The 21848-nt window shown below is 41.1% G+C and overlaps 1 protein-coding gene across 2 annotated transcripts in view; it reads right to left on the minus strand.

The window, feature by feature from the left end:
• Positions 1-21848, minus strand: part of RHBDL2 (rhomboid like 2) — a 49235-nt gene that overhangs the window by 5537 nt on the left and 21850 nt on the right. The window contains exons 2-5 of one of the 2 annotated variants that reach the window (XM_021684220.2): positions 20959-21225; positions 17060-17208; positions 13631-13743; positions 2357-2457 (exon numbers count right to left, since the gene is read on the minus strand). In XM_021684220.2, coding sequence (XP_021539895.1) covers positions 2357-2457; positions 13631-13743; positions 17060-17208; positions 20959-21204 — 609 coding nt within the window. In that variant the 5' untranslated portion in view covers positions 21205-21225. The remainder of the gene's footprint in view (positions 1-2356; positions 2458-13630; positions 13744-17059; positions 17209-20958; positions 21226-21848) is intronic. The other variant, XM_044914484.1, reaches the window with a different exon arrangement.

Here is a 21848-nt window from a genome sequence, read left to right on the forward strand (position 1 = left end):
GATAGATAGATAGATAGATAGATAGATAGATAGATAGATAGATAGATGCTGTCAAACTAAGTCTGATGAAATATTTCTAAGGTTTTTTTGGTTCATATTCATTCAATACTTTATCCTCTTTCCAAACAGGAGTTAGTTAAAATTTGAGTATTAATTCTTTTAGATAATTTCAAAAAAATTTAAAATATTGGTTAAAAAAATAAAGTTTCATTGTAGCTTTGAAAAATCTCAGTCCGGGGCACCTGACTGTCTCAGTCAGTTGGGTGTCCAACTCTTGATTTCAGCTCAGGCCATACATGATCTTGGGATCGTGAGATCAAGCTCTGTGTGGGGCTCTGTGCTCAGCAGGGGAGTCTGCTTGAGATTCTCTCTCCCTCTGCCCCTCCCCCTGTTCTTTCTCTCTCTCTCTCTCCAAAATAAATAAATAAATCTTTTAAAAAGAAAATCTCAGTCCAGCTTACAGTACCCTCCTGTGTTACTAAAGAACTACTAAGTCAGGGGCAACTGGCTGGCTCAGTCGTGTCTGCCTTCAGCTCAGGGTGTGATCTTGGGGTCCTGGGTTCAAGCCGCCCATTAGGCTCCCTGCTCAGTGGGGAGTCTGCTTCTCCCTCTCCCTCTGCCCCTCTCCCCCAGCTCATGTCCTCTCTCTCTCTATCTCTTTCTCTCTCTCAAATAAATAGGGGGGCACCTGGGTGGCTCAATCGTTGAGCGTCTGCCTTCGGCTCATATCATGATCCCGGGGTCCTGGGGTCGAGCCCCGCATCGGGCTCCCTGCTCGGCGGGAAGCCTGCTTCTCCCTCTCCCACTCCCCCTGCTTGTGTTCCCTCTCTCTGTGTGTCTCTCTTTGTCAAATAAATAAATAAAATCTTTTAAAAAAAATCAAATAAAATCTTCAAAAAAAAAAAAACTGAGTCAGAAAGACATCTCCACTTTACTGAGGTAGTTCTCCCTTCCCTTTCAATATATTAACTCTCTTCCCAAAGAGGAAAGACACTGAAATACCCATGTTTATTCTAAATCAATTATTTTTAAACTGTTGTGGTCACAACCTACACTAAGAAACAATTTACATAAAAATCCAGTACACACATAAGTCAAACAGTATTACATGTGATACAGACTGAAACTTTTTAAATTTTTTTCTTTTTAACTTTTTAAAAATTTTTTATTACTTTAAGTAGGCTCCATGCCCAATATGGGGCTTGAACTCAAGACCCCAAGATTAAGAGTAGCATGCTCTGCCTACTGAGCCCTCCAGGTGCCCCTCTTTTTGTTTAATTTTTGGACACAATTCCTTAAACTGTGTTCACAACCACTAATGGGTTGCAATCCAAAGTTTGAAAAACATTTTTCTAAATAGCTTCTATTCTTGGAATAGTTTTGTAATTGCTTCATATTTTCCTCCTAGAATATTTTTAAATTATACCTATATGGTTAAAGGGTTTAAGAACTAGTCAGAATTTAACACTGTTTTAAAAAGTGGTTGACATTCTTACATACTATATCATGGGCATATAAAATGGTATGCCAACTTTGGAGGGCAATTTGGCATTTATCTATGAAAATTTAAAGCCTTCACCCAGTAAATCCACTTCTAGGAATTTATCCTACCAACACACACACACAAATGCAAAAAGATAAATGTAAGAGAACATCCTTACAGCATTATCCACAAGTGTGAATAGATGAAGTCAGCCCAATTTTTCTTTCATTGAAGGATTAAATCAGGGTACAGCTATATAATGTGCTGTGGGGCACTTGAAGAGACTGAAATGGATTTCTGTGTAGTGATATGGGTAGATGGGGTCAAGATAACTCTATGTTAAGATTTAGAACAGTATAGGGATGCCTGGGTGGCTCAGTCGGTTAAGCGGCTGCCTTCAGCCTGGGTCATGATCGCAGGGTCCTGGGATCAAGTCCCACATTGGGCGCCTTGCTCAGCAGGGAGCCTGCTTTTCCCTCTCTCTCCCTCTGCTTGTGCTCTCTCTGTCAAATAAATAAAATCTTAAAAAAAAAAAAGATGTAGAACAGTATCTTTAATAGCGGATCCATTTTTGTAGCCTTAATTTTGGCAGGATTTTGAATACATCTAGAAAAAGGTCTGAAAGGATGTATATCAAACTGTTAACAGATACTATATTTGAGATTTTGACTGTTTTTCAAGTTAAAAAAAATTTTTTTGGTATTCATCACTTTTGAGATCAGGAAAAAAAATAAAGATAAAATATGAAAGGAAAATTCTGGTGCCCAGAAGGAAGATGAGTGCTCAGTAAATATGATGAAGATTCCCTGATCCAAATACCAGTTATTCTTTAAAAGAAAAAAAATCCATAGATTCCATTCCCAAAGTTCTTACCACCAGAACATTCATAAAATAGCCTCCCATCAGAGCATAGACTCCTCCTGAAGCACCCACAAGATATCTGAGTGGGTCAAAAATGGAGCTGGCAAGGGACCCTAAAGAAAGAAAACACAAAGGATCACACGTAACTGTAAGAATTGTGAAAGATAAATCTTTCTAATCTAAGGCAGAAGTTGGAAAGTTTGGACCATTATCATATTAACAAGCAACAAGTTTATTTTGTTTGTCCCTTCCATACTATAAAAGTATAGCTATGTGAGCTAACTACCTCAATTTTTCTGAAACATTAAATGCTCAATATGAGGACAGTATAACAGGGACCAAGAGCACAAACTCTAGAGCCGAAATTACCAGCTGTGTGACTTGAGCAAGTTTCCTAACCTGTCTGTGCCCTAGTTTCCCTACATAAAGAGGATATTAATAGAACTTACCTCAGTGCATTGTCAGGGGAAGTAAATGATTTGAGATGTGCATCATGCATAGAACACTGCCTGACATGTGTTATGTACTTGTTAGCTATTGTTTCAAAATATTGCACACATTTAGCCAAAACTAACACAATACCTGAGACATTCCAACATCTTATTATCTAATGGCTGGCTTTCTCAGGGAGTAAATATGTGGCCTCAGAACGCTTCTCAACAAAGTATTCTGTCAGATTCACCAAACAAGAGGAAACCTATTTTTCAACCCAATCTTAGATTGCCTGAACCAAAACAAGACTTTAAAACCACCTTATGCAAACTCTAAGATGTTCTCTCTCTACTGCTTTGTTGTACTACTTAGGTTTTTGCTTTTAAGGCTCTGTTTCATTCCTTAGGATACAATGTAATACTTGCTTTGTGCAAGAAAGACAAAGTGGCCTTAAGAATCTTACAAACAGATGAGTAAACAATTATAAGATGCAGAACAGAACAACTACTATGATTTCTTAATGTAATGAATTTGCTATGGAAGCACTTAGGAAAAAATGATTTTTTTCAGCAGAGGTGGAAGCCTTGCTACTCTGAGAAGGAAGATACAGCATTTTGCTTAAACTCTAAAATACCTTTAAGATTTGGAAGGAAAACAAAGGAGGAGAAAGTATTCAGGACTTAGGGAACTGGAAAAGCAAAGACATAGAAACAAAGGTATATGGATGACTAAAAATCAGTGAGTAGTCCAATAGGTTTAGGGGATGGTCCTCAAATGTCAACTTTCAGACTAGGGCTGGAGTGGTTGCCTTAATCATATGAGTAATTTATTTTTAAAACACAGATACAAATGTCCACTTCTGGCCATGATGAAATAACAAGGACAAGATTTTCTCTCCTGCTTGAAACAGCTAAAAGCACTGGACAAAAATATATGAAACAGTGATCTCCAAAATACTGGACATCAGATAACAAAGGACAGTGAACCCTAAGAGAAAAGAAATAGGTGAGTTGTCTGATTGCCCAGCTTACTGCCTTGACAGAGATTACAGGTTACAATGCATGAAGGGGGAAACCAGGTAGATCTCAGTAAACTTTAAGTTGATGAGATAGTGTTTAAAGTCCAGATAGTCCTAGGCAGCTGTAGTTTGCAAGACAGTGCACCAGAGAGGAAGGAGCAGCACAGAAAGAACTCCAGAGAGGAGCACATGAGGAAATTACCTAAGCCAAGGAAAGAACCACCAGAAAGGAGTAGAGGGAAGAGCAAGTAGCTTTGCTCACCCAGCACCAGAGAGGCTAAGTAACTTTCCAAACCAAAAAACTTCATAATTCATGGGGCATTGCATAAAGTACACAGAAGGGTCCTACACCAGTAGTGGGTATTAATTAGCACTAAACATGACTCAAAAACACAGTTTTGCCTAGCAAATTTTACCAGGAAGTTTCAAACTACTTCCAAATAACTGTGTTCCAGAACAAATTTAGGGATATTTATAGGAATACAATATCCACCATCCAAAGGTTAAATGCCTAGCATCCAAACAAAAATGGTCAGACATGAAAAGAAACAGGAAAATATGACCCATAATAAAAAGAAAAATCAATTAAAACCTCCCCAAACTGACACAAGTGTAAGTTTTAGCCAATAATGGCAATAAATACAACTATATACTATCTGTTCAAAAATTAAGTAGAGACACACAAGATAGAAAACACTCAAATTTCTAAAGATGAAAACTACAATGTCTAAGATGAAAAATACACTGGTTGAGTTTAATGGCACATTAGTGCAGAAGAAAAGATTAGTGAACATGAAGACATGGCAGTAAAAGTATCGAACATGAAACACATAGAGAATAATATTTTTTAAAATAAATACAGCAGGGGCGCCTGGGTGGCTCAGTCGGTTAAGCGGCATGATCCCAGGGTGCTGGGATCGAGCCCCGCATCAGGCTCCCTACTCAGCAGGAAGCCTGCTTGTCCCTCTCCCACTCCCCCTACTTGTGTTCCCTCTCTCGCTCTCTAATGAATAAATAAATCTTTAAAAATAAATAAATAAATAAATACAGCAGGGGCACCTGGGTGGCTCAGGCGGTTAAGCCTCTGCCTTTGGCTCAGGTCATGATCCCAAGGTCCTGGAATCGAGTCCTGCATTGGGCTCCTTGCTCAGTGGGGAGCCTGCTTCTCCCTCTCCCTCTGCTGCTCCCCCTGCTTGTGCTCTCTCTCTGACAAATAAATAAATTTTATAAATAAATAAAGACAGTGGGGCGCCTGGGTGGCTCAGTCGGTTAAGCATCTGCCTTGGGCTCAGGTCATGATCCCAGGGTTCTGGGATTGAGCCCCACATCGGACTCCATGCTCAACGGGGAGGCTGCTTCAAGATTCTCTCTCTCCCTCTACCCCTCCCTCGCTTGCTTATGCTCTCTCTGTCTCTAAAATAAATAAAATCTTTAATTAAAAAATGATAAAGGAAATTCTCAGGCAGAATGAAAAAATATCAGATGAAAATATGGAATTATACAAAGTAATGGAGGACACTGGAAGTGGTGATAACATAGGCAAGCCCACAAGATTTTGCCTTATTACTTAAATTCCAACAGAAGATAGGAATAAGCAGATAACTGTTTAACTACTAAAAATAATAAGTTAATTAAGTTGGAGGATAGACAGTCAATGTACAAAAAAATCAACTTTATTTCCATGTCATAGCAATGAAGAATTGGAAATAGAAAATTTTTAAATAGTACCATTTACAGCACATCAAAAATATGAAATATGGAGATAAATCTGACCCCCCTATACAAATGTGCAAGAGCTGACACTGAAAGCACAGTTCCTAAAATTTACAAGTATAAATTATACTTTATCAAAACTTTAAACCTTCTCTTCTTCAAAAGATACTATTAAGAGCATGAAAAGACAAGCAACAGACTAGGAGAAAATATTTGCAAGTCATATATCTGATAAAGGACTTATAATCAGAATATACATTATTATATTATAACAAAGAATATAATCCAATTTTTAAATGGGCAAGATTTAAAAGGATACTTTACCAAAGAAGATATGTGGATAGCAAACAAGCATATGAAAAGATATTCACCAGCATTAATTGTCAGGAAATGCAAATTAAAACCCAGTGAGAGGGGCACCTGGCTGACTCAGTCAGTGGAGCATGCAACTTTGGATCTCCAGGTTGTGAGTTTGAGCCCTGCGTTGGGTGTAGAGATTACTTAAAAATAAAATACTTATTTTTATTTTTTAATTTTTTATATAGTCTCCACACCCAGCATGGAGCCCAACACGGGACTTGAACTCATGACCCTGAGATCAAGACCTAAGCTGAGATCAAGAGTCATTCACTTAACCAACTGAGCCACCCAGGTGCCCCCAAAATTTATTTTTTAAATATAAATTAAATAAATAAATAAATCCCAGTGAGATACCATCATACACCCAATAGACTAGCTAAAATTAAAGACTGATGATAGCAAGTGTTGTTGAGAATGTGAAGGAGCTGGAACTCCTCATGAAGGTGTAAAATGGAACTACAGGGGTGCCTGGGTGGCTCAGATGGTTGAGCGTCTGCCTTCGGCTCGGGTCATGGTACTGGAGTCCTGGGATCAAGCCCGCTTTGGGCTCCCTGCTCACTAGGGAGCCTACTTCTCCCTCTCCCTCTGCTACCCTGCTCCTGCTCTCTCACTCTCCCTCTATCTCAAATAAATAAATAAAATCTTAAAAAAATAATAAAATAATAAAAATAAAATGGAACTACAGTTGACCTTTGAACAACACGGGTTTGAATTGCTCAGGTCCACCCTTATGTAAATTTTTTTTCACTAATACAGTACAGTACCAAAAATGTATTTTATCTTCCCTATGATTTTCTTTAAGTTTTATTTTTTTTTTTAGTAATCTCCATACCAAAGTGGGGCTCAAACTCATGACCCCGAGATCAAGAGTCACATGCTCTTCTGACTGAGCCAGCCAGATGCCCCCTTTATGGTTTTCTTAACAATTTTTTTCTCTAGCTTACTTTATTGTAAGAACCCAGTACGTAATAATGTATACAAAATATGCATTAATCAACTATGCTATTGGTAAGGCTTTGGGTCAACAGTAGGCTATTAGTAGTTAAGTTTTGGGAGAGTCAAACATTACATGTGGATTTTCAACTGTGTGAGCGGGATCAGTGCCCCTAACCCCCACGATGTTCAAGGGTGAACTGTACTTTGTACCATATAACCTAACAATTCCACTTACAGATATATATCCAAGAGATCAACAAAAAAACTTCTACACAAATATTCATAGCAGTGTTATTCATAATAGTCGAAAACTGAAAATAACCCAAATGTCCATTTATTGGTGAATGTGTAGAGAAAACATACAGCCACACAATGGAATATTGTCTAATAAAAAGGAATGATGCACTGATATATGCTACAACATCATTGAACAATGAAAACATTACACTAAGTGAAAATACCAATCAGGAAAGACCTTATATTGTATGATTCCACTTGTATGAAATGTCCAGAATGGGCAAATCTAAAGAGACAGAAAGAAGATTAGTGGTTGCCTAAGGCTGGGGAAGGGAGAATGGGGTGAAGAGTAAGGAGGGGTGCAGGGTTTCTTTGGGGGACAAAAATGTTGTAAAATTCAATTGTGATGATGGGTGTATAATCCTGTGAATTAAGTTTAAAAAAAACATTGAATTAAATACTTAAATGAGTGAATTGTACGCTATATGACTTCTATCTCAGTAAAGCTATTTTAAAATGTTGGCAGTTTTCTTAAAAGTTAAACATACCCTCAGATAGGATCCGGCCATTTCATTCCTAGGTATTTACCCAAGAAAGCTGAAAACATTTGATTACACAAATACTTACACACAAATGTTCATAGAAGCTTCATTTGCAATAGCCCCAAACTGGAAACCATCAACAAGGAGAATGGACAATTTGTGGTATATCCCCACAATGAAATACCACTTGGCAATAAAAAGGAGTCAACTATTGATACACATAATAACATGGATAAATCTCAAAATAATTATGCTGACTGACAGAAACCAGACAAAAATAGAGTACATACTCTATGATTGCACTTATATAAAATTCTAGAAAATACAAATTAATCTCTAATGGTCAGTAGTTGCCAGGGAAAGGACAGGGAGGGGCAGTAGAGAGCAGTTCTCAAGGATCACAAAGAAACTTTTTGGGGAGCGATGGATACGTTTATTATCTTGATTGTGGTGATAGTCTCATGAGTGTATACACGTATCAAAATTACCATATTATACACCTTAAATATGTGCAGCTTATTATATGTCAATTATCCCTCACCAAACAGAAAACAGAACAAAACAAAAACAGATGCCAGGGCCGTATCCTCCAAGATTCTGAGTCAGTAGATCTGGGTGGGATCTGGATGGCTTTAGCTATGACAAGCTCTCCGGGAGATTGTGATCAGTCTGACTGGGGAACACTGGGTGGGATTGCAGACCAGCACTTCTGTCTTTAATGTGCATACAAATCACTTCTGGATTTGTTCAAATGCAGATTCTGATTAGTGGGTCTGGTGTGGGGCCCAATATTCTGCATTTTAATGAGCTCCCAGGTGATACCAATGCAGCTAATCCATGGACCACACTTTGCCAGGAGCAAAGGGGAGGAAACTAAAGTTATTTGACATATTAAGCAATCTAGAAAAAAAGCAAAGCAAGAAAGCGGGCAAGAGGAAACTTTTAGAAGTGATGGACATGTTTATGACATAGATTGTAGTGAAGATTTCACAGGTGTATACTTATCTACAAACTCATCAAGTCGTATACATTAATTATGTACAGATTTTGGTATGTCAATCATACATCAAAAAAGTTAATAAAAAAACATTTTACATCAAGCTCCCCTTAACCTCTTTATGTATAATTTCTTTTTTGAAAGGCAATGGGGCCACATAGTGGAGGGTAATGAGCAATCTTAGATGTTTTGACTTTCTTCTGGGCGCTGTCGGTGTTTTAGGAAGGATATAATATGATCTAATCTGTGCTTGAGGAAGGTGACCCAGGCAGCAGTGTGAAGACCAGAATAGCAAAGAGACACACACCTGCCAGGAAGCTATTGCAAAAATAGGCAGAGGATGTGAACAGGTTAATCACGTTCTCTCCTCTCTCTCCTCTGAAACTGGGGCAGGGCTGATTCCACAGGTCGAAATCAAGCTGCGGGGGAGACCTGTGCAGATGCTAGAGCCAGGAAGAACCTCACCAGCCCAAAGGCTTCCAAGGGCAGGAAAAACAGGTGTGTGCAGGACTGGAAGTAGAAGGTGGAAAAACACGTTCCACAAAAGTAGAGGGAAGCCGACTGGGGAGCTATGTCACTGAGCATTGCCAAGTCTATCTCCTAAAGGCTTCCTACTCTCTGGCCCCACTGCTCGAGGAGGCTAGTAACATCATCAGTTAAAAAATGTTGAGCCCTGCAAAAGGTCGGATTGTGTCCCGCAAAAAGATGTGATGTTCCAACCCCAGTACCTCAAAATGTGATATCATGTGGGAATACTATTGTTGCAGCTGTGATTAATTAAGATGAGGTCATATTGGAGTACAGTGGGCCCCTCAACCAATATGACCGTGTCCTTATTAGAGGAGACGGGGAATGTGAAAGGAGAACTCCACATGACGATGGACGTAGAGCTCGAAGGGCTGCACCTGCAAGCCAAGGAATGACGAGGACTGACGGCCACCACCAGAAGCTAGGGAGAAGGGAGGAAGGATTCTCCCCCACAGGATCAGAGGCAGCATGGCCCTATTTTTTTTTTAAGATTTTATTTATTTATAAGATATTACTTATAAGATATATTATACAAGATCATGACCTGAGCGGAAATCAAGAGTCAGCAGCTTAACTGACTGAGCCACTCAGGTGCCCCTGGTACAAAAAATGTTTAGCAAACCATGAAAAGACAAGGGAGAAATTTAAATGCATGTTACTAAGTGAAAGAAGCCAATCTGAAAAGGCTACATGCTATATGATTCCAACCATATGACATTCTGGAAAAGCTAAAACTCTGGAGGCAGTGAAAGGATCAGGGGGTGGGGGTCAGAGTGGGGGTAAGGATGAATAGGTAGAACACAGAGGATTTTGCGGACAGTGAAAATACTCCATATGATACTCTGATGATGGATACATGTCATTACACATTTGCCCCAAACCATAGAATGTACAATGCCAAGAGTGAACTTCTTTATGGACTTTGGGTGATTATGATGTGGCAGTGGAGGATTCATCAGTTGTAACAAATACCCATCTGCAGGGGGATGTCGATAAATGGGTGGGAGCAGGGGAACTGTGCATGTGAGGGGGCAGGGGTTATGGGGAATCTCTGTGTCTTCCTCTCCATTTTTCTGTGAACCTAAAACTGCTCTAAAAAAATAGTCTTTAACTTAAAAAATCTTTCAATGAGCAGATTTATAAAATAAGCATTATTTTTTGAAAATCCTCATTAAATATCATAACCCCAAAGTACAAATATATACTTCTAAATTCAGTTATTTTCTATAGAAATTTCCTCTTACTGTCATAGCCAAAATGTAAAATTTATTTTTTTTTTTAAGATTTTATTTATTTGACAGACACAGTGAGAGAGGGAACACAAGCAGGGGGAGTGGGAAAGGGAGAAGCAGGCTTCCCGCTGAGCAGGGAGCCCGATGCGGGCTCAATCCCAGGACCCTGGGATCATGACCTGAGCCGAAGGCAGACTCTTAATGACTGAGCCACCCAGGCGCCCCCCAAAATGTAAAATTTAAAAATGACATGTAGTTTCAAATGGGAGGATTACATTATTGACTCTGCGTACTCCAATTATGAAAAAAAATTGTGTTGTAATTTACCTGTTAATTCCCACCTTTCCTAGCATCAGTCATTTGTTTTTGCAAACTAATCAGAAAGTGTTATAAAATATGTTTAAAACCCACTACAACTCTTAACTGAGAACTCTTCAAACTGATGAGGAAATTGTTTCCCGCATTTTAAGTGTGAATTTCTAAGACTTGTTGCGTCATTCCCAGCAGCAAAATCACACAATGAGAGAACGATGTCCAATCATTAGTTTTTAAAATGCCCTTTCAGAGCATAAGTATCTTTGGAAAAGCAGTTATGTTTTTTCTCCTTGTATGAAAAATGCTATTATGTCGTCAAAGGAACATATTTTGCATTTGCTTTTTCAACAACATCTGTTCAGTAGCATCCTACTGAAAGCCATTTGTTACCACAGGGGAAAAAAAGTCAGCAAATTAGACACTCATCTCTTTGTAAAAGAAAAATGCATAGTCTTTAAAATGCGCAAAAGATGAGAGGAATCTCACTGATTTCAAGACTTACAGTATAGCTACAGTGGTATTGAGGACATGGTATTGGTGGAGGGTAACACATCGGTCAGTGGAACAAACAGGAGAACCCAGAAATAATGCCTTACAAGTACAGCTGACTGATTTTTGACAAAGGTGCAAAAAAAAATTCAATGAAGGAAACAGAATTTTTAATAGATTGTTGTGAAGTCACTGGGTTTCCAAAAAAACCCCAAAAGAACCTCAGTCTAAACCTCATACCTTACGCAACAGTGAGCCAACTCAAAACAGATCACATATTCCAATGTAAAGCATAAAACTATAAAAGACAACGTAAGAGAAAATCTTCAGGACCTACGGCTCAGTGAAGAGTTCTTAGACATCACCAAGAGCACGATTCATAAAGGAAAAAATGATAAATCAGACTTCATCAAAATTAAAAACTTTTGCTCCCCGTTAAAGACTCTATTAAAACAGTGTAGCAAAGACAGCTACACATGGAGAAAAATATACCTGTCAACTACACATTCAGTAAAGGACTGGGATCTAGAATATGTAAAGAACTCTCAGAATTCAATGGTTTTAAAAAATCTAATTAGGAAAAAAAGGGAAAGAAATCTAATTAGGAAGTGGGCAAAGGCATGAGTAGGCATTTCACTAACGAGGTTATACACATCAAAAGGTGTTCACCATCATTAGCCATTTGAGTAAAGCAAATGAAGGCCATGATGAGAGATCACCGCACGCTTCTGAGCACAGCTGAAATAAGAAATGGCAACAACACGAATGCTGGTGAGGGTGTGGAAAACGGAATCACTTCTACACTACTGGGTGGAATGTAAAAAGGAACAGCCATTCTGGAAAACATTTTGGGTGGTTCTTAAAAAACTCAATAGGCACTACCATACAACCTAAGAACTGTGCGCTTGGGCATTTATCCCAGAGAAATGAAAACTTCTGTTCACAAAACTCCATACTTCTTTTCACAAAAACCTGTACACAAAGGTTTATAACAGCTTTATTTGTAATAGCCCCAAATGGGAGTGAAGGGTTAAACAAACGGTGGTCCATCCATACCGTGGAATACTACTCAGCCATTAAAATGAATGAAGTATTGATACATGCAACAACCTACATGGGTCTTCCAGGGAATGATGCTATGTGAAGACAGCCAATCCCAAAGGCAATATACTATATGATTCCATTTATACAACATGCTTGAATTGAGAAAATTACAGAAATAGAGAACAGATTAGTGGTTGTCAGGGGCGAAGGAAGGTATGGGGGGGTGGGAAAGAAGAGGGTATGGCTATAAAAATACAACGTGAGGAATCCTTGTTTTGCACCTTGACAGTATCAAGGTGGATATCCTGGTTAGGATACTGTACTAGAATTTTGCAAGCTGTTACCATTGGGGGTAACTGGTTAAAGGATACATGGGACCCCCTAGGCATTGATTTCATACAACTGCAATGTAAAAAAATTTAATTTAAAAAAAAAAAAGGGGGTGCCTGGGTGGCTCAGTCGTTAAGTGTCTGCCTTCGGCTCAGGTCATGATCTCAGGGTCCTGGGATCAAGCCCCACATCGGGCTCCCTGCTCGGAAGGAAGCCTGCTTCTCCCTCTCCCACTCCCCCTGCTTGTGTTCCCTCTCTCGCTATGCCTCTCTCTGTCAAATAAATAAAATCTTTAAAAATAAAAAATAAAAAAATAAAAAATGTTTCCAATAAATAAATAAATGGATGGATGGGAATTCTAATATTTTCTCCTCAGGCCAAAGTGGATCATCTTAAGGAACACCCAATTTCAGAGATCACTGCATATGTTGCTAGTCTCTACTGAGCCTTTGGGCCCTTATAGCTCTTCTCTACGTTCTCTTCAAGCTTTTTTTTTTTTTTTTAAGATTTTCTATTTATTTATTTATTTATTTGACAGAGAGAGACACAGCGAGAGAGGGAACACAAGCAGGGGGAGTGGGAGAGGGAGAAGCAGGTTCCCCGCCGAGCAGGGAGCCCGATGCGGGGCTCAATCCCAGGACCCCAAGATCATGACCTGAGCCGAAGACAGACGCTCAACGACTGAGCCACCCAGGCGCCCCTCAAGCTGTCTTTCTTAAAAGCAAATCTGCTCATGTGACTTCCCAAGATCACTAGCCTGACACACTGGGCCTTCATAATCTGGCTGTTAAGTCACTACCCAATATATATGCTATCTGCTTATCTTATCTCAAATATTTTAACTCTAATTACTTTTTAAAGTTTTTTTGGGTTTTGGGTTTTTTTTTTGAAGCTTTATTTATTTAAGTAATTTCTACACCCAATGTAGGGCTTGAACTCATGACCCCGATCAAGAGTCGACGGAGCCAGCCAGCTGCCCCTAATTAACTTATTTCTAATGCTTATCAGGTTCCCTGCAGTAAATCTTGACTTAAATGTTTATTACTTTTGCTTTGTGCATTGCCTCCTTAGAGTGCAGAGGCACTGATTCTGTGTTACCCTCAGGATACCAACCTGCAGTCACTCCTGCCAGGTACACCAGCCCTACTCGGAGGCCTTTGTGGACCATTTCCAAGGGAATACCCAAAACGAGCTGCATGATGAGATTCCCCACGAGGTGCTGAACTCTGCGGAGACAAACACAGTAGTCAAATATTATGACTAACCCACACAGTTATTTCATTGGGACATGAACAGGCATTGGTGTATTGTTTCTAGTTCAAATTCCATTTTCTAATTTTTTTAGGTGACTTTTTTTAAGTAAAATCTCAACATGGAGCCTCAATATGTAAAACAGATAAAAGGACATTTTGGAAGTATACATTTATTTTATAAGTTCTGTTTTATAACAGTGACTAACAACATCAAACAGAGAGTGATGAGGATGGCTTAAGGAACAAAACTTGAAATTGGGCTTAGATGACAATTGCCATTTTATGTCAGCCCCCTGCATCTGATTTTGTTTCGGTTGCACGGTATTGAGAAAATCCTAATTCACGCATGGTAGGCTCCACACCCAACGTGGGGCTGGAAGTCTTAACCCCGAGATCAAGAGTCGCCCCAGCTACAGACTGAGCCAGCCAGGCACCCCAAATTTCAATAGGTTTTTAAACAACGGGTCTTGCGGGCACCTGGGTGGGCTCAGTTGGTTAAGCAACTTGCCTTCGGCTCAGGTCATGATCCTGGAGTCCCGGGATCGAGTCCCACATCAGGCTCCCTGCTCAACTGGGGGTCTGCTTCTCCCTCTGACCCTCTTCCCTCTCGTGCTCTCTGTCTCTCATTCTCTCTCTCTCAAATAAATAAATAAAATCTTTAAAAAAAATAAACAAAAATAAACAACGGGTCTTGCAATCTTAGGATATTCTTTAATAAAACAGAGATGGCAAGAGAAACCCCATCCCCGGTTCTACATTAAAAAGTTGAGGGGCGTCTGGGTGGCTCAGTTAATCGTCTGCCTTTGGCTCAGGTCATGATCCCAGGGTTCTGGGATCAAGCCCTGAGTCAGGCTCCTTGCTCAGCGGGGAGCCTGCTTCTCCCTCTCCCTCTGCCTGCCACTCCCCCTGCTTGTGCTCTCTCTGTCAAATAAATATTTTTTTAAAAAAGTTGAAAAGACAATTTACCAGAATAAAAAAGAAAGTTTACCCAGTAACACTAGCTAAAGTTAATATCTCCCATGTCCTACAGTTTGGCATGTAACATATTTAAGTGCAGGTGGTTTTTATTCTAGTTTTTAAAGAGGTAAAAATATTTTTAAATAAAAGTCATATTATTTTGCCTGTCAAACCCCACAGGCATCTCTGGAGAATCTTTGAATGTATTTTGGTACGTGCCCACATTATAGTCATCCTTAATTTAGTTGCTACACTGCACAAGATTTTTCAGATTAAACCAAAAAGTTAAAAAATGAAATAGGTGTTGGATCTTTCACAACATGTAGCAGCTTTCCTATTAGCTTTCAGGATTGTGTTTTGCGTTATAATTTACTTAACAAATACCCAGCAGAGGCTCTCTGGGCATAGCCTATAGAACAGATTACTTACCTTCATCACCACGTGCACACCCAGCCACAACCATCCCTGCCCAAGTCATCTTCAGAGACACACAAGAAGTTAACATGTAATTCAGCGCAAACAGTCTAGCAAGGACAGTTGTGCTAGTCTTACGGGGACATCAGACATAAAGAGTATTTGGAAATATGTGCCCTTTGTGAACTTGAACAAAGCCAAAGGAAGCCATCCCATCCTATCCTTTGGGAACAGCTGGAGGACGAAGTGACCAGTAGGACAAAAAAACCCCAAAGAATCGCCCTCAGCGTTCTTTCTGCTGTGCAATAGCAAGAGCAGAGATGGCATAAGGATGAGATCCTGTCATATACCCGGAATAGAAATACTAACTTTTGTCATCCAAATTTTATCTGCCCTTCCAGGTCCAGCTTGGATCCAGGTCATGTGGGAAACCATCCCCATTCTGATCTTTCCGTCTTTATGTTACAGTAACTAATCCCACATCCATTTCCTTATCGCTTGTCTGCGTCCTCTAGTGAGGCTGGAAGAGCTCATGTTGACTTTGCGAGGGGTAGCCATGTCCGTGGCTCTGGCCGATGGGAGACTGGTAAGAGAGCTGCTTTCCTGACGGAAGGGATGGGTGTCAACAGCACCTGGGCCTACCTTTCCCCTTCCTGCTTTTAACGCCCAGCTACAGCCACCAACTTGCAACCACAAGACAAAGGTCAAGGGAAGAGCAGAGATGCCAGCACAGAACCAAGAGGCTTGGCTTCCTTAAACTGATGAACTAACCACATACCTTGGGGCTCCTTATTTGGTAAAGAATTAACCTCCATTTGTTCAGGCCCCCAGTAGATTTTTTGGCTACTTTCAGCCCGAAGCATTCTGAACTTCTACAACCCCATATGTGGCCTGTCCTACACAGCCTTGAGGATTCTTTGTGAGGGCCTACTATGTGTCCCAGTACTGCAAAAATTACATTATAACCCCTGTCTCATTTAATCACAGCAACCTTATGAGGTAGGTACTATTACCCCATTTTACAGATGTGGAAACCGAGGCACAAAGAAGTTAAGTAACTACTGTATGGCCTTGCCTTACTATTTGACTGTTCACCCTTATAATTTTAAAGTCCTTGAGTGCAGGAACCACATTTGTTCAGAGCATGTTAAATGAAAAACCAAACTGAAAGTATCCATAGAAACTGGGCAATGAACAATTTTGTCCTTATTTGTCAAGCCTCTGAGCCCTGTGTCCTGCCATGGATGGCTAGTTAGCCCCTGACCAGAGTCATCCTTCAAGGTCCAGGGTTGGGTAGGTCACACCGATGAAGTTGGCCTCATCTGAACGGGGCCACCAAGCAAGCTGCTCACTGTCTGCAGTGGGCATAGTGAATCCTGGGTTCTGAGCAAGATCATTAAGGACTATTAGCATGTAAGAAGCTATAACTAAAAGGCAGGCACTGCATTACCTGTTGCTCGTATTATTCCAGATGGACAACAGTATTATACACTCAACAAAGCGTTCATGAATTAATTCTTTTTAACTGTGTGGCAGGGGTACGGAGGGAGGGACTGATTCATATCCTAAAGGGAACATTTTAACAAAATCAAACAACTAGGGGAACATACGTGTGGTTTAGTAATGATGGGGTCTCTTCTCATTTAATATCCCTGTATAAATACCAGTATGAGGCAGTTATAATGCAATATAAAGTACACTGGACTTGGAGTTAGCATGAATGGGTTGAGGTTCTAGTTCTGCAACTTAGCCAAGTGATATGGAGCGAGTAACCACATCCCTGAAACCTCAGACACAAAACAGCAGGAGTATTATTGACATGTAAGTGCCTTATCAATAATAAAGCACCGACCAAATGTTGGGGGTTAGGAGTACTTGCAGTCACCTCCGACCTCAGCAACTTAGTATCATTCCTTACCCAGCATGGACCAGCATATAGGAGATAAACCTCCAGGCTTGCTCCCGCTTCTCAGGACTGTAGATAAAGGGACTCTCCAGGATGCCTGTGTCCAGGGTGATCCACTGTTTCTGAGGCTTCCACACAGCATAGTAAATAAACACCGCCAACTGCCAGGGAGGGGCAGACATGAATGTTAACCACTTTCTGCAGAGAGTGGCCCTATTAAAGCCCACGGGCACTACTACCTTGCTTTCAAATGATTAGCTCTCAAGTGGGCCCCTCCACAGCGTGTGCTCAGAAGATGACAGGAGTTAAATGTCTTTGCCATTAAATGTCTGACCATATAACTGTGGTCATATCCCACTTCCTCCAGTGATGAGGAGCAGCCCTAGACCAAATATAAAGAAGACTCTTTCTGAACCCCTCTACCCCCTTAAATACCCTCCACCCTCCTCTTCCCATTCCCACCATTTCATCTTTTACTTACAAGTTAATATGAAATTAAGTCACTGCTGGCTTCCAAGAAATAGAATAGGGAAAGGGAACAATAATAGTTCTACAGCACAGAAGCCCGGCAAACACGACCCTAACCAAGTGATGGAGGCTCATGTCGCCAGGGATGTCATGTGGATGTCCCGTACTCCCCGATGTGACATGAGGAGAAAGGCACTTCGCCTCTGTGTGTTCCTCCCCAAAACCCATAACTCTGATCTAATCATGAGGAAAACATCGACAAGCCCAGGTTGGGGAATCGTCTACAGAAACCTGGCCCATACGCCTCAAGACTACCAAAGTCATGAAGAACAAAGACAGACTGAGAAACTGTCACAGATGAGAGGACACTGGGGAGCCACAGCAACTAAATGGAATGCGATACTTGGGGTTGGAGGGGCAGAAGGGAAAGAAAGAGGACATTAATGGGAAAGCTGGTAGAAATACATATTAAAAACTCCAAATGAGGATGCCTGGGTGGCTCAGTCGTTAAGCGTCTGCCTTCGGCTCAGGTCATGATCCCAGGATCCTGGGGTCGAGCCCCGCATCGGGCTCCCTGCTCAGCGGGAAGCCTGCTTCTCCCTCTCCCACTCCCCCTGCTTGTATTCCCTCTCTTGCTGTGTCTCTCTCTGTCAAATAAATAAATAAAATCTTAAAAAAAAAATAAGAATTAAGATTATTTTCACACATCCCCCATTCCAAGAACCAATTTTCATCCCCTTGGGGCAATTATCTCCCATGCTGAGAATGCACAAATGCATGCATGCACACCAGTAATAAATGGTGGACTTTGGGGGCACCTGGCTGGCTTAGTTGGTAGAGAATGTGACTCTTGATCTCGGGGTTGTGAGTTGGGTATAGAGATTACTTAAAAGCAAAATCTTAAAAAAAAAAAACCTATGATGGTAATAATTTGCAATATATGAGTGTATCAAATTAACACCTTGTACAACTTAAACGTACACAATGTTATATGTCAATTACATCTCAATAAAGCTGGAATAAAAAAAAGCCCCTCCCCCCACCAATAAAGGGGCACCTGGGAGGCTCAGTCGTTAAGCGTCTGCCTTCGGCTCAGGTCGTGATCCCAGGGTCCTGGGATCGAGCCCCACATCAGGCTCCCTGCTCAGCGGGAAGCCTGCTTCTCCCTCTCCCACTCCCCCTGCTCGTGTTTCCTCTCTCGCGGTCTCTCTGTGTGTCAAATAAATAAATAAAATCTTTAAAAAAAATTAAAAAAAAAAAAAACCTCCAAATGAAGCCCGCAGTTTAGTTAATAGTAGTCTACCAGTGTCAGTTTCTTCGTTTTGACAAATGTACTATGGAAATATAAGGTATTAGTAATGGGAGAAATTAAGTGAGACGTATACAGGAACTCTCTGTACTATCTTTGCAACTTTTCTATAAAGCTAAAATTAATCCAAAATAAAAAGTTTATTCCAAAAGTTTACTTGAAAAACGGATCTTTCTGTGAGAGAACAGGTATCTCAGCACCCGCTCCACGACCCTTCTGTAGAAAACTGCCTTCTCGGGGCGCCTGGGTGGTTCAGTTGGTTGAGCGACTGCCTTCGGCTCAGGTCATGATCCTGGAGTCCCGGGATCGAGTCCCACATCCCTGCTGAGCAGGGAGCCCGCTTCTCCCTCTGACCTCCCCCCTCTCATGTGCTCTCTCTCTCTCATTCTCTGTCTCAAATAAATAAATAAAATCTTTAAAAAAAAAAAAAAGAAAACTGCCTTCTCCACAGTACGGGCTACGGCAGTCATGTTTGGTGTCGTGACCTTATCCTGTTACTCCCCAATTCCCACACTTGCCAAGCACTCACACACCTGACTGGACCATGGGTAGGCCCGCCACTCCATAGGCTGGAAGGATAACATGATGGAGTGTGCCAGAAACGTTGATACATTAGCCTTTTCTTTATCTGAGCCCTAAGAGGCTAGGTCCCTATGCTGGTTAATGTTATGTGTCAACTTGGCTATATGCATTTGCCAAGAATTTGATCAAACATCATTCTGGATGTTTCTGTGAAGATATTTTTTAGATAAGATCAAAGTTTAAATCAATAGACTTTGAATAAAGCAGATTACCCTCCGTAACATGGGGTCACATCATACCAGCTGGAAGCCTTAATAGAACAGACTGACCTCATCTGAGGGAAAGGGAATTCTGCCGGTATGACTGCCTCTGGACTCCCAACTGTAACACTTACACCTAGGTCTCCAGTCTGCTGGCCTACCCTAGATTTTGAACTTGCCTATTTTCCATAATGGTATGAGCCAGTTCCTTAAAATCAACCTCTCTCTCAATATACATGTGTAGGTAGGCGGATGGATGGATAGATATAGATAGATGATAGATAGATAGATGATAGATGATAGAAAGATAGTAGATAGATAATATGTGTTTGTGTATGTACACACCCCACTGGTTCTATTTTTCTAAAGAACCCTAATACAGTCCTTGTTAAGAAAACTGAGACACTGGGCGTCTGGGTGACTCAGTTGGTTAAGCAACTGCTTTCAGCTCAGGTCATGATCCTGGAGTCCCTGGATCAAGTCCCGCATCGGGCTCCCTGCTCGGCAGGGAGCCTGCTTCTCCCTCTGACCCTCCCCTCTCTCATGTGCTCTCTCTCTCATTCTCTCTGTCTCAAATAAATAAATAAAATCTTTAAAAAAAAAAAGAAAAGAAAACTGAGACATCCCTGGGAATTAAGAGGATTACATTAGAGACTTCCTAATGTCCCTGAAGTCACACCCCACACATAGCCATCCCCTGCCAATTCTTTTATGAGACATCATGGCAGGTGCGATGAGGCTTAGGAGAAGCCCAGTCCTGGCCCAGTCACTAACTGTGACCTTGGGCAAGTCATTCCACCTCTCTGGGCCTTGTACTCTTTTTCTGAAAAATAAAAGGGCTGACAAGATCAGAGTCTAAAAACACACTACATGCTGCCCACAGTAGACATCAATAGGGGATCCCATTTTTTTCCCTACTGAAATCTGGAGGGAGCCTATAGCTCTTCTGGTTAGCTTCTGTGTTGGCTCCACAAAAAGACCTTACCAATCAATCAAAGTCGGTTCATGAGATCAAACCAATTTGTGACCCCAAGATTATTTGGTTTCTACAGCCCCAGCAACTAAAATTAAATGAAGCCACTGAAAATTGTAGTCACTGCTGGGCAGGGGACTTGCTTGAAAAAACTCAACCCTTGGCTGAAAGTGACTGTGACCATATGAAAGACCTAAGGGGGCTCCAGAGAGAGTGAGGTTGAGTTCTGTGTGTGCTGAACTTGCCACCACCAAGCTCTCTTCCTACATGTTATCCAGTCTCTTCTCTAGATGTGATCGAAGCCCCCTCTTCTTCCCCCGAGTCTTTCTGCAGTTCCCCAGTGGTACTTGCTCTAGTGCCCACCACCCAACATACTCACCTCGGCAAGGCTGATGGAGATGATGAACACAGGGGGTGGGAGGCAGTTAGCTCTCTCCAGGTATGCTCTTCGAACCTTTTCAGGAAGCATCCATTTTGAGACAATCCTGTGGACCTTTTTATTCTTGAGGGGATTTTTACCTCCCCTGTCCTCTCTCATTTCCTTCTCTTCTTCCAGCTCTCCTTTCATGTCTCTGTCCATGTTCAGATTCATATCCTCCATCTCCAAATCACGATCAGCAGCCATTGTCCTGGGTCCTCCCTCCACCTGAAAGGGCCATGAATGTCAAGGAAAAATAGATAACCCTATAGTCCTTGGGTCATGGCTCTTTCCTGGGCTCTCTGTATAACCATTGGTTTCCAAGGCCTTTCCTGTATATTAATAGAAGGCAATTGAAGATCTGGTACCCAAATACTCATAATATCCATACTCTCATCATCTGTGTACAATTGTGACAAAATGCTGGGGTCTCCCCAAATGAAGGAGAAGACCCCCAGGGATCACTTCTGGTTTCATCTACTGCCACCACCTAAAGGATGGACTAGAGCCTTGGAATAAGAAACTGCCTTGTATACCCTTTCCTTCCCCTCTGCCACTAACTGTCAAGTCAACCATCAGTGTAAGAGATGGCTTTGTCGTGAGGTGATGCATCTCAGAGCTTAAACCATGCACACTGCACAATTGAATCCAGTCTTGTCCAGCTGGAGTAAACGGTCTCTCCCTTCTCAGTTTCATCTTGCTTCTACTCAAAGGCCAAACATAGGTCTCTGATTTCTTATTCAGAATCAAAAATAATTTACTGGGCATCTGCTGTGTATCAGGAACAAAGCTGGGGGTTTTCACATCTATTGACTCATTGGACTTCCATAATAACCCCAGAAGGTAGGGAT

This window comes from Neomonachus schauinslandi, chromosome 4 (genome assembly GCF_002201575.2).
Source record: "Neomonachus schauinslandi chromosome 4, ASM220157v2, whole genome shotgun sequence".
In the NCBI taxonomy this organism is placed as follows: Eukaryota; Metazoa; Chordata; class Mammalia; order Carnivora; family Phocidae; genus Neomonachus; species Neomonachus schauinslandi.